Below are 19,614 nucleotides of genomic sequence, written 5' to 3'. Positions count from 1 at the left end.
AAGAAAATGTATGCCAAACTTTTCAGTAATATTTCTATTTCTATTAAAGACATCTTATTTTACTAACACTTTACAGTTATGCACTACTTTGTGTTGAACCCAATTCAATCTCAATTCACTGCATTTAGTTAGTTGTAATGTGACAAATTGTTATCTTTAGCATTTCAGCAACAAATTCTATTTAGATATATTTTTAAAATCATCTGGCTGCACTGCATGCAGATTTATTCGTGACTGTTTGATGTAAAACAAAATTATTTATAAATATTAAGTAAACATAAGTCATAAACAGTCAGAAATGACTCTGTGCCTGTCACTAGTCTTCCTCTCTGTCCATCTAGCTCAGACATTAAGACCTCCAGGCTTAATCTGGCCTAAGCTGGTGAGACGCAGAAAAGCACAGAGGAATCAGGATCGTATCCAGAGGGGACATTGTCCTAATCCCCGTCTGCCCTCTCCTTTGTAAACACTCTTTGAGCCATTGGGGTCGTCGATGTTTTTCACCCCCTCTTCTCCTCTGCCGTCACGATGGGTTTCATGTCAGACTGTGGGAAAGCATAGAGGAGATGACCGGGAAGCGTGGATTTCCTACTATTTCAAGCCGACCTGGGCGCGACGCTGCAAGTAAGGACTCAAAGTCAAAGCATGCCATGTGGTAGCGTGGTGAGGCAGTGGGAGATCAGGCCCACGGCCGTACTGTGTGGGATCAAACGCACCAAGGTCCTGATGTGGCAGTGGATTCAGGGGCTGACCAGGTCCTGCAGGCAGAGTGTGGGCTACCAGGTTAACTACAATAGCCCGGACCAAGCAGAACAGAAGATGGTGTGCCTTGAGGTATGATTGTGTTCTCATATTCACATCAGCCATTGTCATTTTGGGTATTATCACTTTACTAAAGTAACATACAGAACCTTGGGAACAAACTTTTGTAGTGATCTCAGTGACAATTTTGTGCATTTTCCACATGCTTCTTCACAACATAATTTGATTCCAAAAGGATTATGAGTGAATTTCCTATTTGACACAACTCTGATAATAAGATGCAGAAAACAAAACAACACAGATAAGAGACTGAGCTCAATTTTCAAAACCAGTGAAGCAACATGTCGCCACATCCTTCATTTAATATTCCTGTCTGCTCAAAGAAACCCCCTTCATAATGTATTTTGCTGTTGATAGACTGGCATTGTGAAGCCTCTTTGATTCACACAAAACTTCTATTTAGGGAAGCACTTCCAGTCTAAACAAGGCTTAAAAAGAAGATTAAAAGAAGGTGACAGCATGACCTAAAATAGTATGAGTCAAGTGATTTAAATCCTAAAAATAGGGGTTAAAACATTCAGCTAAAATCTCCACAACAACAGACAAGGTCTAATGAGAAACAGCAAATTGAACATTCTTAGACAGCTAAGTTTGTAAATGAGTCTTGGTAAATAATAACTAAAAGTTTCCAGCAGTTCTCTGTTGTGAGGAGGCATCTGTTGCTATTTCTAGCTAGAAAGGAAGGGATTTTAGAGTCATTAGGACAAGGGAGACGCATCCAGATCTGATTGGTAGGTCACAACTAGACAGGAAATAGTCCAAGTCATTAACATGTATGATTCCAATTTACCAGATATGTTGAAACAAAAATGATGACACACTGAGATACTTAAACAACAACACTGAAACAAATATACTCATACTGCATTAAAAGACAATTAACTCCATTCAGTCAGTGTTTCACATTAAATCAGAGTAAATTTCCTGTTTTTGGTCCAATGGAATTTGCAAAAACTATTTCTCTTTGCTAAATTCCAGAAATATATAGAAGAGATTTTTTTATGCTTGTTTTTTAACACTCTTCTAATTTAGAACTTTACATACATTTACTTGATATTTTATACCTTTCAAACTGAATCACTTTTTGATTATTCTTCAATAAGCTTCTCTGATCACAAATCAAAGTTTTGTGACAATCATAACAAAATATTGACTCTGTCACTGTTAAAACAATTAATGCTTTGGGTTGTCCATTTAAAACCTATTTGGGAAAAAGCCTTTGGCTTCCTGACTGATGTTTTGCTCAATATTTCCTTATCATGGTCTTTTCTTATGATGCCATCCATTTTGTACCTCAAAAAAACACCAACAAATAACTTGATGCTTCTTCCCCCTATACTTCACAGCTGTGATGCTGTTCGTATTTGCAAATGCTCTCTTTTTTCCTCCAAATGTAGCAATGCTCTTTAAAACCACATTTTAGTTTTGCTTTTGTTGTTCTGCATTCTTCCTCTCTGAGTGACCTCTCAAACCAACATAGGCACAGAATTAGTTTCAATTTAGATAATGACATTCTTTTTCCAATTTCTTTCCAGCATCTCCACGAGGTCTTCACATCTTAATCAAATGATTTGATACTTCAAGATAAATAACCCGTCCATGACTTCACAAAAACAGTCCTGGAGTGGAAATGTTCTGTACCTTAATGGGTGTCTCATAATTCTTCACTCTTAATCAGTAACAACTCTTTTCACAGCAGCTTGTAACAGAATTAGAGGCACAAGTGTCCTTAATAACTCTAACGAACGCTCTCATCTTCTCCGCAGGTGTTTCCACTTGTCCTGTTTGATTAAACCTCCCTTCAAACTGATTTTTGCATCAGGTTCTGTGAACAATGCCACTGACTGTTTAGTTAGTTTTCTCATTCTGATTACTCTATACTAAACTTTGTTTCTTACATGAGTGGAACAAGTATTTTCTTTAAATAGACCTTTCACTGAATGAATACAATAGAATAAGAGGTCAAACTTGCTCTAAATTTTTTATCTCTCTTTTCACGTTATTAATCCATTCAGTTTTTAAACTCTCGCAGATAATATTATTAGTCATGCAGTGGGGTCATGGTTGCAAACAAATGTACTGATTTTCATTCTGATTGACATGTTCCTTTCCCATCTGGACATGATTTCTGAAAGTCAGAGCCTTTCTGAAAAGGGTACAAACATTTTGCTTTTTATCTCATTTCAGATTACTTCTCTCTTCAGATTTAATACAAATAATTTTTTTCTAAAGCTGCAAAAATGTTCCTCAAACTCTGATAAATAAAACACTATATTCACATGGGCTGTAAAAAATACATAAAACCCTTTTTTTAACTATGATAGTAAGTCAGAATGGATACATGCCAAAATTATTTATTCAGAATGATCAATCAAATCAATCAAATTTTATTTGTATAGCACATTTCAGCAGCAATGCATTTCAAAGTGTTTTACATCAAATCAAACAGGAAAAACACAATGCAACATAGAATCAACAATCAAAACACAACATTAAGTCAGATTCCGTCAATAAATTTGTAATTGATTACAATGAATGATGAGATTTATATTTTTTAGATTTATTACAGTGGTTTACATACACTAAGGTCACTATTGTTTTGCAGATGGGATCTGCATCCCCGAGGTTAATCTGTTTTGGAGTGAAATTTGCATGTCAACACCAGAAATGAAGCTAAAGTCTAAAGATGCTGGTTAAAGAGGCACAAGAATAAATCTGACCTCTATATCTAATCAAAGATAATTCAAAATCAAAATTAGAACCAAACATATAGCTTTTTTATGCATTCAAGGAGAGAGACCTTAATATTTGAAAGCATGTCCAGTGGTCTGATGAAATTAGAAAAAAAGTGTTTGATCAAAATGACTATTACTACATTTGGAGAGAGAAGAAGGAAGCTTGCAAGCCGGAGGACATCCCAACTCTGAAGTACAGGGGTGGCAGCATCATGTTGTATGAGTGTTGTTCTTCAGAGGGAACTTGTGTTCTTCACAAAATGGATGGTATCATGAGGAAAGAGCATTAGGCAGAAAAATTAAAATACTAAGCAGAGGCATTCCTAGCCTGTTTGACACCCTGGGCGAACCATCCTAACAAAGGTGTGTGAACTTGTTTGTTTTATTTTGTTGTTTTTTTTGCATTAGGCACCATTGACATTCAGGTACACTGGTTCAGCGGTGGTGGGGGGAATAGACAAGATGAACAAGTGGAGGGGGAGGGGCTTAATTAAGACAAGCGTTTGTCATGTCTTAATTAATAGACAAGATAAACTCTTGTTTTTTCTATTAATTAATAATATTGACTGTTAAATTAATTAATAGACAAGTCTTAATTAATTAAGACGAACAAGTGGAGGGGGAGTCCCCTCCCCCCACAAGATACTGCCCAGGGTGGTTGCCCATGTCACTTGTATCGGAAACCACACCTGATACTAGGTGAAAACTTTGGTGTAAATGGGTCTTCAATGTCTCCATTAATCGATCCATATGCGTACTATTTTTAAGTCTTAATAATTGTGTTTATTAGTAAAACAAATTGATCTTAAACTATTAATTCTTACTGTGAATTCTGAGTAAAGCCAGCTTTGTGAAATGAAATGACTAAGATACTGATAATACACTGTAAAAATAAGCCTGACATTTATTTACCAAAAAGCATCTTGATCAGCACAGATCAGGAAAATACTGAAATTCATTCAGAGCAAAATGGGGAAAGAGAAAATCCTTTCATTTACAGTGTGCTTCCACATTTTCTACTGTGACAGAACAATTTTCACCTTGAGACTACTCACCAATACCATGCATGATGTCTTGTTATATTAATCAGGCAACATACTTTAATACTCCCTACCCAGTAACTCTCTGCATGTTGGTGATAGAATATGTGCATCTCTCTGTCTTCCTTTCTAGCATATTAATCACACACTGAAAAGACTTTATTCACCTTGTCAGATGCCTTGTCATCTATCTTGTCCTTATGGCCTTGTGTGCTGAGATGGGCTCACACCTTCACTTGACATTGTGCCCTCACAGGGAAAAGTGTGAGCTTCTCATGTCACAATGACTAAAATATCATTCATTGCTTGTATATGTGTCTCAGTCTTGCAGAGCTATTTGTAGGGATTCTTTGTAAAAGTGTGCAACATGATGTCACATCTGTATACCACAAAGGAATAAAAAATACCTAAATGCTCGACTTTAAAAGTTATTAATTTGAACAAGACATTATTTGATTGCCTTTTTTAGGAAGATGATAATCAAGATTATGGATTATTTTTAAGACACTCTATTTATGCTGGAAGATAAGTAGAAGCAGTGCAACCATAGGATTTAGTTGAGTCCCTCTCTTTTGTGGTTCTTCTTACTCCGATGAGAATCTGGCAAGATTGATTTTCACACCATCAGGAGGCACCTCTAAAAAATAGCATGTCCCTGAATGGGAACAGCATGAATGCGCTGGTGTAAATTAAGCATATAGAAAGCTGTGTCATGCTGGAGTTTGGCTGAATGGCCAGGTGCTGAGTGTATAGTGCCATCTTGTGATTGTACGTTGCAAAAAACACTGTGAGCTCTAAAAGCAGAAGCATTTATATCTGTTTAGACAAGAGAATTTTGAAGGTGCATTTTATTTAAAAATGCACCTCAAAGCTGATATAGATCTCCATTAAATGACCAACATTCATAGACATTAAACAATAAATGTAAGATGAAAAGTGGCTGTGATAAATAATATAGTTAAAATAGTTGGAAGATATTAAAATGTCACCATCATATGATGTCTTTGCATCGCCTACAGAGATCATCTGTAAGTGCTTTAATGACAGCTGCCTGGAGATGGCAGTGTTGTTCTCCACATTATCGCTCTTCACAGGGATGTGCAGAGGATTAAACAGCAAATAGCTGCCTGATAATAATTGGTAATACAACAGGAAGAGTAAAGTGAAACATGAGAACAGAACAAACAAACATCTGAAGTGTCAGTTATAAAGTCTCTATGTATATGAGAGTTTTCTCTAGGGCTGAGAATGCAACAGATGTAGTGCTACATGTAGAGATTGTCTACGCCCTCAAATCTACTTTGTGGTTGCAGAAAACAGTGAAAAGTATTTTGTGAATCAAATAAATAAATAAATGTGTTAATTCATTATATAACTACTTGTACAACAAAATGAGACAGCATTTCTGAAATCTTATGCAGATTTTTTTTTAAATCATTGAATGATATTAAAGAAAATCCCAAATTTATATTAAAGAAAAGGTAGAATATTTTATTCCCAAATGCAAAAAAACATTTTGTGCAACTTTACACTACCAGGACATGGCAAAAACTAGCAGTACATTTTTAAAATGTGTCGTTGGTAAAAAAGAAAATGAAAAGATCAGTTCTGTTCACGAACGATTTTGCCCAGTTTCATTCTAAGGCTTCTTTTAGCCATTGCTAGATAAAAGTGCACTTCACTCATTCCCAAGGTAATAAAATAATAGACCTAGGTATTAAAGATAAGAAGGTAGTGATATCCTTTTGTGTGAGGCTTAGTGTGTAATCTTAGCAACAGTTTGGCATTGTAAACTTTCTGCTTAAAGCAGAAGGTTGTGTAGTGGTTTTCTGACAGTTAAAAATGTGGCATGGAGATACATGTGTGGTCTCTATAATGACGTTAAAACTGTTGCTCTGAATCCGACCTGTGTAGAGGATTGGATCACAGCAATAACCCTTTCAGCTAGACCTGCAGAATATATTGAATTGCAGTTGTCATTGCAAAATAAATGTGTGCAATATTCCAATTTTTATTGCTTGGATGCAATATATGGTAGTTTTATATTTCAAGTACAATGCATTTGTGGTCTAGATGATGATTGTCCACCCAGTTTGTTGCCAGCTAAAGATAGAGAAATGTAGGGACATCACAGTGGCAAAAGTGAAGGAGAAAATTGAGAAGTGTGGTTTAATCATAGCTAAAGATATTTAACAAAAACTGTGTGATTTTCTAATATTTTTTCTTCTGCAGAGCTCCTTTCTTTTTCATGCTGCAGCTGGGGTGACATCAGTAGATGCAGCATATCAACACACTCTCCAACACAGTTCTGCACAGTGTTGTTTTCATTCATTCATTTGAAATATGTACATATAATTGTGTGTCTAAAATCTAAAAAGTTGAAAGTACACAAGCAGACTGAGTTACAGTATGCACTCTGCAATGTTTTTATCAGCACAGAGAGAGGTTGCAGGCAAAGACTGAAGACTTCATTAAAAAAACATAGAGATGAATTTTCTAAATTGGGTATTTTCAACATACCCAGCTTTATGTGAATAAATGTACATAAAGCTTTTATTTGATATAAAAATATGTTGGGGTTTTTTTTACACATACAGTACAGACCAAAAGTTTGGACACACCTTCTAACTGAATTCAATTAGAAGGTATATCCAAACTTTTATTTATTAGAATTGTCACTATGTTGTGACAATATAGGCAAATAATCTGAAAAAAATTAAGACCCTCTCCCTTTGGTTCTACTGTCATTTCCAGAAATACACCGCTCTAAGTCAGAAACAATCAATCAGAGGGTGTTTGTGCTCTCAATCACCCTCCTGGATGTGCAAGCTCGAGATTGCTGGTTTGCTGCAGCTGTGCTGATGGCGGAGAAACAACTTACAGGAAAATTGTTTATCTGCCATCATTGGCAGCCATGCGCATTTATGGCAGGTTCTGTTGTGGGGAAGAAGCTTAGCATAACAGAAAGCAATGGGAAGGATGTAGGCGATGTGTACACAAGGGTGATTGACAGCGATAGAATCCTTCCCCTGACTAAGATTGGTTGTTTCTGATCAGGAGCTGCGTATTTCTGCAGAAGACAATAACACAAGGAGGATTTCTTCCTTTTTTTTTTTTTTTTTTTACAGATTATCTGTCTCATACTAAACTGTCACAACATAGTGACAGTTTTAACAAATATGTGAGAATGTTTTTTGTTTTTTTTTATACTACTGCAGTTTCAAAACAACTTTAAGGTGATATTTCTGTTTATCATTCTTTTTATCTTCAGCATTTCTTATTTCCCAAAGGTTGGTACAAATCAGACAATGTTTAAGAAGCATCATTCAATATTCTATACATGGTGCCAGAGAGGCATATCAATAAATTTAAGTATTGAAAATCTCAACAGTTTGTTTAAAAAAACTTTAACAACTTTAACTTTAACTTTACAAATGATTTTGATTCTGTTTTGTCAATTGGATCATATCTACATGTGACTTTTTGATTAAAAACTCACATATTATTTAGATTTGGTCAATAAATCTTATATGTCTATACTGAGGCAGGAACAATGTCTGAAATGCTTTCATAGAAACGCTCAGCTTGATTCTATCGTTAATACCTGGATACATCATTCTATGAACAGTCAATTTCTCTAGCAATAATTTTTGTTGTTTACCCTCATCCTGTCACCTGCCAAGGACTGTTTGCTAGACAAGTGTTAAATCGGGAATCCTCCTCTTGATTGGGTAGACTATAATGTGTTCAGAATACAGTATTTCTGTATTTAATATTATTTATGGCTATTATGTACCCCTGCAATAAAAACATCAGCTTTGAGTTTTCAACAGCTGCAAGCCAATATAATATAATTTTACTGAAATTGAAGCTTAATGTGGGTGTTTCTTCAGTGTTTGTTTTGTGCTCAGGTGAGGGATATTTAGATTTCCCCATCTACACCTGACAATCTCTTGTCCCAAACTCTGATAAGAGAATAGACATCTTCCTTCCACCAAACTTTCTATAAGTATTCATGGATGTACTACTGTGTGAATAGTCAGATTATCTACCAATGACTCTTGATGGCTTATTTTCTGTGTGGAAGCAGAGTTCCTTTCCATGAATAACTAGGCCAACATGGCTACAATGACCCATTGCTACGTTACAAAATCCCTCTCTTATTAGTTTTATGTAACATTCTTATGTTCTGGGGAAAAAATAACAATTTGGAGTTTTCATCAGCAGTAAATCACATCTTATTGAAATGGACATAAATAAAAACTTCAGATATATCAGTCTGTGTAATGATTTATTTGAGTTTCACCTTTCGAGTTTAATTACTGAAAAAAAATACATTTCGGATTATATTCTAATTCATGGTGATGCACTTGTATTTCCTACTAAAATTTGACTTCGTCGGACAAAGCTTGTAACAATCGTTCATGTTAAACGACCTGCACTGTAAACCTGTGACATATTGTCGGGGTTTACGCTCTTCACTGGGCTACTACGAGTTGGAGAGGAGACGCATGCGTACTGACTAGAAGCAGCCGGTCGGAGGAGAGGGGAAAAAAAGCCTTATGTTCCATCGGATGTAATCAAAGCAGAGAATTCCCTCTTCTCGTGGTGCATACATGGTGAAATTGTAAGTACTGGGAGTAAGCAGTTGTATCTTTGCAGGTGGCATTTTATGGTCGGAGCGTTTAAGGTCGTTTTTTTTCTAACGGCATGTCATTAACAGATCTAGGCAGTGTCTTTTCGGTGGTTGTCCAGGGCGATGAAGCGCTATGGTTCTTCATGATGGCACTTTCAATTGATGTGATACGCGCGACTCACCAGTGGAGTATTATTATTATTATTATTATTATTATTATTATTATTATTATTATTATTATTATTATTATTATTATTATTATTATTTTATTTTATTTTTTATTTTTTTGCTGTTAAATCAGTAAGAGGACAAATAATGTCCTGTGGAGAACAGTGATTTAGTTAGAGTTTTTATGATTTATGCGTTCAGAGGATACGACCACCTCCACCCCCTCCGTTCCATTCTCTATATCGCTTTTGAGTCAAACCCTAGCGTACTGCTAGTGCCAGCTTTGAAGTACACCCAATGCCTAATGCGTAAAAATGTACCATTTGGCAAGACGCACGACGTCTGAGGGCTGATGCTTGCTCGGGTATGCGAGAGAAAAATAAGAACTGAACGACTAACCAAGCAAATGATAGTAATAAAAAGACGCGAGTCCATTTTAGAAATGGCTAAATGGTGTTTCCATTGAAAAGGATGCGATAGAACGATGCTGAGATATAGATTTGCAAGCTGCGCTTTCAGCACCCCCACCCCCGCTCGTCTCCCTCACATCAAAATCTTTAGACATATTTGTAAGGTTTCGTGTCTTGTGCCAGGTAATGTCCGGACGATGCCGTGTGTCGGAAGAGTCCGCTTTGTCACCTAAATGATCTGACAGGATTTGGCAGAGTCTGACCCGGTGATGACACGTTTGTTAGAATCAGCTCACATTCCGTGAGCATAACCGTGAGCATAACCGATGGGGTTCTTGTGGATAGGCCAGATATCCATACTCACAATTAGAACAGCAATTGGTCATATAGCCTGCATAATAACAGAAGCCTACACGGCCAGAGCCAGCCCAAGGCATAAGCAAGTAAGCGTCAGCTTAGAATACCCTTGCCAGCAGGGGGCTCCCAAGAGGAGAGATTTGAGACCCAGATAAATTATCTGCAAAAATAGCACAACACACACATGCACCACTGTACATCAATCATTATGTGATTCATAAAATTGTATTTGATGCCATAAGATCATGAGTCATGTATAATTTCAAACCAAGCAGCTGGGATCATATAAACCAAAGTGGCATGGTTTACATCTTAACTGGCTTTACCAGAGTGGTATGTAAAACATTTGTGAGAGGAATTTACCCTTTATTGACCAAATAGAAATGATGATGATGATGACAGTAAGCCGTAATGGTTACTGATTTGAGACTACATCCCGGTATTGACCAGAGGCAAAATATTCAACCCCACATTCCATAAGGGGACCTCATAGATCACTACTTGAGAGTTTGATCTGAAACCCTCAACTTTTGCGCTGATTTACCCTCTAAAGACTTTAGACTTGAACTTGAATCAAAATTTGGAACTTGAGTCTCATAAACAATCTTTATCTCAGCTAGTCATAGGTGAACACAAGCCCATAAATGAAAGTGATTTTGGTAAATGATTATTGCTGTCCCCTCTGAGTTACCATAGTGTATACAAATGGCTGGTTGTCATGGTAACATTACACAGTATGTCATTCTCTCATTCTCATTTTCAACAGTGTTTTCCAGCCAAACGCAAATATTGTAAAGAAAAAAATAAATTTAAAAAAAATTAAAAATGGGGAGTTAACAACAGCTTCCATGATGTTTACGAATCATATACAGAACATGGAACAAGTCAGAGATTTCAAGATGCATTATGCCAGGGCTAAGATAAAGATTTAAAGAAGAAAATAACAAAAGTCTTTCCATATTCTGATCATTTCAGTAGAATCAAATTGTCTTGCAACAGAGTGTCTGGCAGTGCATGCCAGCACATGATTGAGTCAAATGACATCTGGTTTGCTGCACTTAGCAGTTTTAGATCATACGTGTACATCTATTATTTTAATGTTGTGATTCTGTTTCTGTTTAATATTCCAGATGCTTCCTCAGATCTTTCTGTGTTTGCTTTTGAATGCTTTTTGTCATATGTTTCTTTACACTTTTAAAAACACTTTAGTTAATTCAAACATTTCACCCCATTGAAATAATCCAACAGTTTTTCAGCAAAAGGCCCCATTCTAACTTTGAACAGGACATTGTTTCCTTTTCAATGTCAGCTGTTTTGGATCACATAAATCATAGGTTTTATGAAACACTTGTTTCATAAAACAACACACTGATTTTAACTGTTGTTAAGGGAAGTTCTAACAGTAAGGTGTCATCATCACGAAACTCTTCCTATTCCTTCAGATTTCACTCTTCATAAACAATTAGAAGGGTGTTTATGAAGAGTGTCTCTTTCTAATTTAGTTTTCTTTTCAACGTGTTGGCCAAAAATGGATTGAATGTCATAATTTCACACTACCATCTTCTCTACTGTCACATTACAGCATTACACCCAGTGCTGCCCTTGCTACACTTGTTACACTGGAACTGATTTCCATCACACTAATGCATTGCAGGCCAAGAGCTTTTCTTGCGAGATAAATTCTCAGTTACATACTATTCCTGACATCAACACTCCAAACCCTTCACCCTCTCTCTCCCCCCACTCTCCGCTGTCTGTAGCCCATGGGATCAGAGCGGATGGAGATGCGAAAGAGGCAGATGTCGGTGCAGCAGGAGTCGGCAGCGGGGGGAACTGCACCGGCCCAGCAGGACCAGCCGAGCCAGGCCAACCCACGGGGCTCCAACGCATGCTGCTTCTGCTGGTGCTGCTGCTGTAGCTGCTCCTGGTAGGTTTTCCACAAACCGAGAACCTGATAGCTGAGGTGCAGCATGGCTGACATCGTCGCTCACAAGACGCCACTGCCTGAGCTAGAGTGTCTCAAAAGCAGGCGTCAGCTTCTGTCTTGCACTCTTGACAGATTTGCATGTGATCCTGGATGTCGGTTTAGCAGCAGCCGCCTCTTGATATTCAGGAAAGCCTGAACATCATTTTCATATGCATGTCTGTGTAAGCTCTTCACTTGTCGGCAACGCTGCATGCAAAGTGATACATTTGAATCAGTCAAAATTAGAAGGAATATAAATGATTAACTAATGCTCATATTTTATTCAATTACTTGAACTACTTTTACAATTTTAACATTTAGACCTACAGTAAAAGTAAAGCTGTACTAATTTCTCATTTAGTAAACATCTAATTGTATTAACATGTAACATGTAAAAAAGCTAGCTGTTGGTAGGATTGTTATTAATTTTGGCCATTTAATTGTGCATTCTGACTGCTTGTTTTGGGTGTTGGATTCTTATGGATTGCAAAAGTTTTAACTTATTGTAGATTTTCTCAAAAACCCATATGATCAAAATTATCTATACAGTCTCAAGTACTTACATGCTCACTAACAATTTGTGAAATGCCTTTCTGCATCATGGTTCTGATTAGATGTTAGACCATTTATCGTATTAGAAATGACACAGTTTGTTTTTATTGGCTGTTTTTCTGGCTCAAGCTCAGCTTCCAAGCAGAGTTCATACATTTTTAATATGTTTGAGGTCAGGACCATTCCAGAAGCTTAATGTCAGCCTGTTTTATATGTTTTAGTTTTAATGGGTAATCAAACACTCATGTAAATTGATTTTTCAAACACCCAGTTGTTTTCAAGTTTCAAGTACCCCCTCAAAAGTCAACAAATTGATTAGAACAGGGGTGGGCACTCCTGGTCCTCAAGGGCCGGTGTCCTGCAACTTTTAGATGTATCGCTACTCCAACACACCTGAGTCAAATAATGAGGTCATTATCAGGACTCTTGAGAACCTGACTGCACTTGGAAGGTGATTCAGCTGTTGGATTCAGATGTGTTGGACCAGGGAAACATCTAAGAGCTGCAGGACACCGGCCCTCAAGGACCAGGAGTGCCCACCCCTGGATTAGAATGATCGGGATCAACAACAGAAGCCACTAAAACGTGGGCCCATCATAAACTAGAAGCTGATAGAAAAGTAGTGAACAGTGAACAGAACTTTACATCCCCTTGAACTAAGAGGATCACAGAAAAAAGAAAATAGTTGAGCCAACTTAATTGAGTTGGGAATTGGTAACAAGTAATTCAGTTAAGTTTATCCAAATTAATTTAAGTTTGTTTAACTTGACAAATTTAAGTCAGTATTACTCAAATCATTTAGTTTACTTTGAATAAAGAAGTACACTAATAAAGGAACTTTTGGGTTGAGGCTGCCTTCATTTAATAGTAGTTAGACAGAAAAGTGGGTTATGAAAGAGAGGAAAGACATGTGGCAAAGTCATCAGGCCTGGAATTGAACTTACGACCCTTGTGTGGGTTGTGCACTACTTCTGCTCCACCACAGCACCATAGTTGGTACAAGATCTGTCCCTGGTGAAGCTTGCATTATGACATCAGATGTAGGATACAACATTGAACTTAATTGTTTCACTCTTGGCAATTAAAGTCAAAGTAAAAAGTTCCTTTAAGTTAGAATTTGTAACTTTTAACAAAAGTTAAAAGTGTAAAAGAACATTTTTTTTGTGTTCTCATCATAAAAAACTGATGAGAACTTTCCGTTATGAGATTTTTTTAATCTCACTTAAAAGAATTAAGTGAGAATAATGTAAATAAGTCCATTACATGAACTACAGCCCAAATACACCTTTTAGAGTGATGTTGACCAAGCAGGAAGCATCTGCTTTGAAACAGTTTCATTTGAACTTGAAATAAAAATGCATTTACTCGCATAGACAAACCAGAAAAGGCTTAACTTTATACAGTAGATGTTTATTGTAGTTATTAATGAATACACTTACTTATGTAATTATGGTCATTCGTACCACTTAATTACAAACTTAGTTCCATGACCACATTTGTGAAACGAGTACTTCTTGCCAAGGTGTTGTTGTCTGTTTTCAACAGGAATGAAGACAGGGATGAACGGAATCGAAAGGCATCGTATGACGTCAAGGAAGGGACCTCAGACTGTGAAGACTGGTGAGTTAAAATCCCTACACACCAATGCCTGACAAATAAACAGACTTCTATTCCATCTGATGTTAAAGAGACTTACTCCAATGTTCTCTGCAGCCCAAAGCCCACACTGGAGGAGGTGAGCACGTGGGGGCAGTCATTTGATAAGCTGATGTGCTGTCCAGCTGGGAGGAACTCTTTCCGGCAATTTCTCCGCACCGAGTTCAGCGAGGAGAACATGCTGTTCTGGCTCGCATGTGAGGAGTTCAGCAAAGAGACCAATAAAAGTGTGATTGAGGAGAAGGCCCGGCTCATTTACGAGGACTACATCTCCATTCTCTCGCCGAAAGAGGTGTGGAACCTTTATTGATTTGTATTTTGGTAAAATAGAGTTTCCTTGTTGGGCGAAACCTTGTGATGTCTGAGCTCAATGAGTATATCAATGCCACTTTCATGTTCTTGTGGGTGAAGCCTCATACACTTAACTTTGCACAAAGTTTACCTCTACACAAGGGGTAATAAAGTCCATCATGTCTGTATTCAAGAGTGTGTTTCATTGAACTCTTACTTTTACTTTAATTCAACAGATAATCAAAATTTTTTGTCAGACCTAGTTAAATATGCTGTACTAAAAATGCCGACTTTTGAAAATGAAAATGAGAGATACATGTGGTGGGTTGGCTGCACAGTGCCGCAGATGGTAGCACTGTTGCCTTGCAGCAAGAAGATCCGGGGTCTTTCTGCATGGAGTTTGTATGTTCTTCCTCTGCATGTGTGGGTTCTCTCCGAGTACTCCGGCTTCCTCCCACAGTCCAAAAACATGACTGTCAGATAAATCTGTCTCTCCAAATTCTCCCTAGGTGTGAGTGTGTGTGTGTGTGGGTGTGCAGGGTTGTTTGTCCTGTTTATCTCTGTGCTGCCCTGCGACAGACTGGCAACCTGTCCAGGGTGAATTCTCCCCTCACCTGGAACAATAACTGGAGATAGGCACCAGCACCCCTCCTAGGGACAAGGGTGTAAAGAAAATCAATGGATGGATGGATGGATGGATGGATGGATGTTGTGGTGGGCCATTTTATGTGATACATAGGGGTAACTATTTAGCTCTTGTAAGCAACTTATAAACAAATGAACATAAGTTTAGATATCATTTTTGGGTTTTTGGAAGCAGTGTTCTGTGGATATGTGTGTACATGGAGTACATGGAGACTTACAGATTACATGGGCTAGTCAAAAAACTATATCATCAATCCATTCACACAGCAGGAAAATGCAACACAAATATCACAAATAAGAAATATCATGCTACCCATGACCCTATGTTTTCAAGTCTTGATAAGAAAGCAAAAAATTCAATTTTTTACATCCATGTTACAGAAAAAGAAAACATTCTGTTCTTCCTGATATTGTGTTTTCTTAACTTCCAGGTGAGTCTTGACTCCCGTGTGCGTGAGGTGATTAACAGGAACATGCCGGAGCCCAACTTGCACACGTTTGATGATGCCCAGTTGCAGATCTACACGCTAATGCAAAGAGACTCGTATCCCCGCTACTTGAACTCCCTAGCGTACAAAAACCTGCTCAAACCTCTGTCAGAGCAGTCCCCCGAATCTTAGGGCAGCAACGACAACCTGTGATCTTTTAATCCTCTTTGCCCTTTCTCAGTCCTTCAATCCCCCACAACCCACCCGACCCAAACCCCAAGTTTATGAAAAAAAGTTTTCTTCTTTGTATGTTCAGTGTAGGATTACATGAGCCAGGCCTCGGGCCCTGGCCCCTCCCAGGGATCTCAGCGATGTTGTGATCTGCACCTGACCGAAGACAACTCAGGTCTGAAAAACCTCCCGAGGGCTCGACATCACATGTACTGCTACAGATCAACATAGCAAAACTCTCCAAAGGAATATGAATAACACTTTAATTCTGTTTCTTTTTCCTTCTTTTTTTTGATAGAAATATTCTATTTTATTTGTGTTCAGAGTTTTTTATGGTCTGTTGTTTTTTGTATGATTGTTTTTGGGGAAAATGATTCCTATTGTAGACTATCTATACTTATATACCTATATATTTATGAGTTTGTAAATAGTTCAAATGAAATTGTGAGTATTTTATGTGGAAAAGCCTGGTTCTACTTACTGCGTATGAAAATCAAAGCTCAAGTAAAAGCTACACATTAGCTTGACTTGCTGGCAGCTTTGTGGGGTACTGTTTAATTTTTTATTCTTATTTATTTCACTTCGTTTTGTTACCTAACCTCACACTTCAGTATCTTTGGCAGCGACTTGGCAACTCCAGTTCATGCACAACCTGTGTGTGGTTTAAAATAATGTATGTATGGTTACCAGAGGCGCAACAGGGTGCAATAAATGAAAATCAGTAATGGTGAAGAGTGTTTTAACCTTTATCAATTCCCAGTATGAGACAATATTGTTGTTTTTCTAATACTAGTGGGACACTTTACACAAATCAAAGGTTTATCAAAGATTTTATTGGTGTATGATTGTAAGCTGAATAGATTTTACCAGAGAAAGTATTTTATTTAATATTGCACCATGTAAAAAAAATGCAAATTATATTTAATTATTTTGATGGAGTAAATAACAAAGAAAAATGAAGACATTTTATTCAAGATATTTTTTTTTATGGACCTGTAATTTTTCAGCAACTTTCCAAGGTTTTCCTGATAATACCTTTATTATTCCCATTCATAAAAAGTAATTTGTCTTAGTTATGTTAGTTGTGCTCCAATTCTGACCAGTATTGTGACCCTGATGCCCCTTCCTATAAAGCAGTATTGTCACTTTGATGCCCATTTCTCTAAAAATCTTTCACCAGAATATTTCATATCAGGGAGCCATGCGGTATTATATATTGTCAGCTCATACTTTATTGATGAACACTTAACCGCACCAGTGATGTAACTGCCAAAATGATATTATGGCGATGCAGTCACACCATTAAAACTGTTAAGTTCATCTACAGTTAGTTTACTCCCTTTTTCTGTTTACTACCGCAGAACTCATTTATGTTTGATGCATAAAATAAATCCATTTTCTGCCTCACCCATAAACAGCCACACATCCATTAGACATATTTTTGTTAAAAAGTTTTTTTTTCTGTACAACCCATCTGTTGACAGTCATATAAAGCAACAACTTCAAAACTGGTGCCATTTCAGATGCAATGTCATCATTTATACAAACCCATTGCAGTGTGAGGTCATGAGTGTCAACAGTTGACACACATTTTCCCTCTTGTTGGCAAAAGAATTTCATAAGCTGAGCATGAAACTCAAAGGCATCCTGAGATTCCTAAATATAAAAAGTTAAGGTTATAAAAAATCTGTTGTTTGTCAGATTTCATTTGATGTGTTAACCGATGAGCTGCACCATTGCTCTTGAATCAAGCTAGCAAGGTACATCCACGGTTTGTGAAATTTGTTTGGGAACTTCTGTTATCATTTTCACAAACAAGAGATTCCTCCAGCAGGCTTCAGTATAACACCTAAACATGTCCTAAACACAGTTGGTTTATGCTATTTATTAACTGGTAAAAGTAAAAGCAATGAAATCATTTTTATTAGCAATAACTAACATTAAACTTTAACGTTTGTCCAAAGAACATGCAGGAAAGTTATGAGAAATTGCAGATCTATTGATACGTCACGTATGAGATTTATCATAAAAAATCATGTATTTAAAAATGTATAAAAAATATTATGGTCAGTGGATCTTGCCAGGTTACCAGAAACACCAAAGCTGTGATGTAAGCTGTGTTCACATGTTTAAAGAGAGTGTTGAGTAAAATTGGAGTTGCCAAGTGTTTAATACTTAGAATATCTAGTTTTCTTTGAATTACTTTGTTGCCTCACATTGTGTCACTCAAAGACAAGATCCTCTCATGGGGAAGTGCCTTGACATTCAGTTTTCTGACATCTTTCTCATGGGCAACAGTTGTACGTTGACTTGCACCAAAAGGTCGTTCACTGGAGTATGACTCCAGTTTTACCAGAAATTGTCCCTCTCATTGGCCAAAATATCTTGCGTGTTTGGTGTCAATTCCTCAATTGTGAGTACATCGGTGAAAGGTGGTAGGAAGCAGCACCTCTTTGTCGGCTAAAGACAGAGATCGCTGTGACCAGGCGTGAGGAGTCGGAGCTTCTCGTCAACCTGTGTGCTTCATGGTGGCTCTTGTCTTAGAGTTAACTCAGACTCACTACATATGATGTGCAATTTGAGCTGATGGGTTATACTGCGCAGATCAACCTCAAAACACAATCTAAGCCACTGGTTTGGAGCGATGCCTATAAATATTGTTTCTTCTGTTTACTATATGAAAGGTGTTATTTTGCGCTGAGTTTACTTATGAAGACATTTTTTAAAAAACAAATAATGTGAATGTTTACAGTATGGTTTAGTTTTTTTTTTGTTTGTTTGTTTCTTTTTCTGCTATTCTCCAAGAAAAAAACTGACTTGTGGGCATTTCGATTGAGATAAAATAAAGCACAATAATTTTACTCATTCTTGAGTGAGTTCATCAATAAATCTTGAGTTAAATGATAATTATGAAACTTATTAAGTTTGTTCCTAGCAGCAGTTTTCAGCATAGAGTGCAAGGCTAAGATTGCAACAAATGCTCTTATCTCATATTCTTCATAAGCAGCACAATATTTCTATATCGTTGTGTTTTCATAAAATTATTATTATTATTTAGCTCCTAAGCAAAATTTATGCACAGTACAAATTTCATGGTCTGCACAAAGGCCTTCAGAGACTTCTTGTATTAAATTTGAATTAGTTTGGATTATGTCCTTAAAAATATCCAAACATCTCTGACTTTAATTCTTCTGAGTGACATCACACACAGCTGCTCATATCACATATAGATTTCAACATCATCCACCATGAATGATGTTGAAATCACTGAGTGTAATAAGTGTGATCACTGAGTCAGCACTGAGTGTAATAAGTGTCATAATTTTAACACTTATTCTGGAAGCCAGGTTCACCTTGTCAAAGTAAACAGACATTCACCTTCTTTTTCTACAGTGACCAACAATGAATTTGTTTATTGATATTGTTGAAGGAACAAATATGTGTTTAGATGTCAAGAATTTTATTTAAACCTTTAACAAAGAGCATTGTCATTGATGTTACTTTCAACATTTAGATTTTTTTATATCTGCTGATTGTTTCAAAAGTCACTAAAAATATCTTGTTTCCTGCATTTCACACTGATTAGCATAGGAAGTATGACAAAGCAGCTGTTATAACCTAAGAGCCTTGTGATAGTGCAAATTATCACTATAATACTGAGGAGCTACAAGCAGCCA

General features: G+C 37.0%; 2 protein-coding genes across 4 annotated transcripts in view; one reads left to right on the top strand and one right to left on the bottom strand.

Moving 5' to 3' along the window:
• The window catches only part of atp6v1h (ATPase H+ transporting V1 subunit H), a 29,601-nt gene extending 27,074 nt beyond the window's left edge, over positions 1-2,527 (bottom strand). Inside the window, exon 1 of one of the 2 annotated variants that reach the window (XM_044133444.1) lies at positions 2,464-2,527. The gene's annotated coding sequence lies outside the window, so the exon portion shown is untranslated. The remainder of the gene's footprint in view (positions 1-2,463) is intronic. The other variant, XM_044133446.1, reaches the window with a different exon arrangement.
• rgs20 (regulator of G protein signaling 20) lies at positions 321-18,796 on the top strand. 2 transcript variants are annotated; one of them, XM_044133450.1, is made up of 5 exons: positions 321-834; positions 11,929-12,095; positions 14,232-14,306; positions 14,400-14,634; positions 15,710-18,794. In XM_044133450.1, exons 1-5 carry the CDS (start codon positions 646-648, stop codon positions 15,896-15,898), a joined length of 855 nt encoding a protein of 284 aa, XP_043989385.1. In that variant the 5' UTR covers positions 321-645; the 3' UTR covers positions 15,899-18,794. The 2 variants fall into 2 exon arrangements, with proteins under 2 accessions (XP_043989385.1, XP_043989386.1); XM_044133451.1 differs by lacking the exon at positions 321-834 and adding an exon at positions 9,139-9,224 and having other exon boundaries at positions 15,710-18,796.
• Positions 18,797-19,614: the final 818 nt, after the last annotated feature.

Source organism: Gambusia affinis, linkage group LG12, assembly GCF_019740435.1.
Source record: "Gambusia affinis linkage group LG12, SWU_Gaff_1.0, whole genome shotgun sequence".
Lineage (NCBI taxonomy): Eukaryota > Metazoa > Chordata > Actinopteri > Cyprinodontiformes > Poeciliidae > Gambusia > Gambusia affinis.
This window is presented reverse-complemented; position numbering and strand designations above follow the sequence as displayed.

Coding starts and splice junctions, on each gene's coding strand:
- rgs20 (XM_044133450.1), top strand. CDS start 646: ATGCCATGTGGTAGCGTGGTGAGGCAGTGGGAGATCAGGCCCACGGCC. Junction 14,307..14,399: donor ACCTCAGACTGTGAAGACTG/GTGAGTTAAAAT, acceptor TGTTCTCTGCAG/CCCAAAGCCCACACTGGAGG. Junction 14,635..15,709: donor CCATTCTCTCGCCGAAAGAG/GTGTGGAACCTT, acceptor CTTAACTTCCAG/GTGAGTCTTGACTCCCGTGT.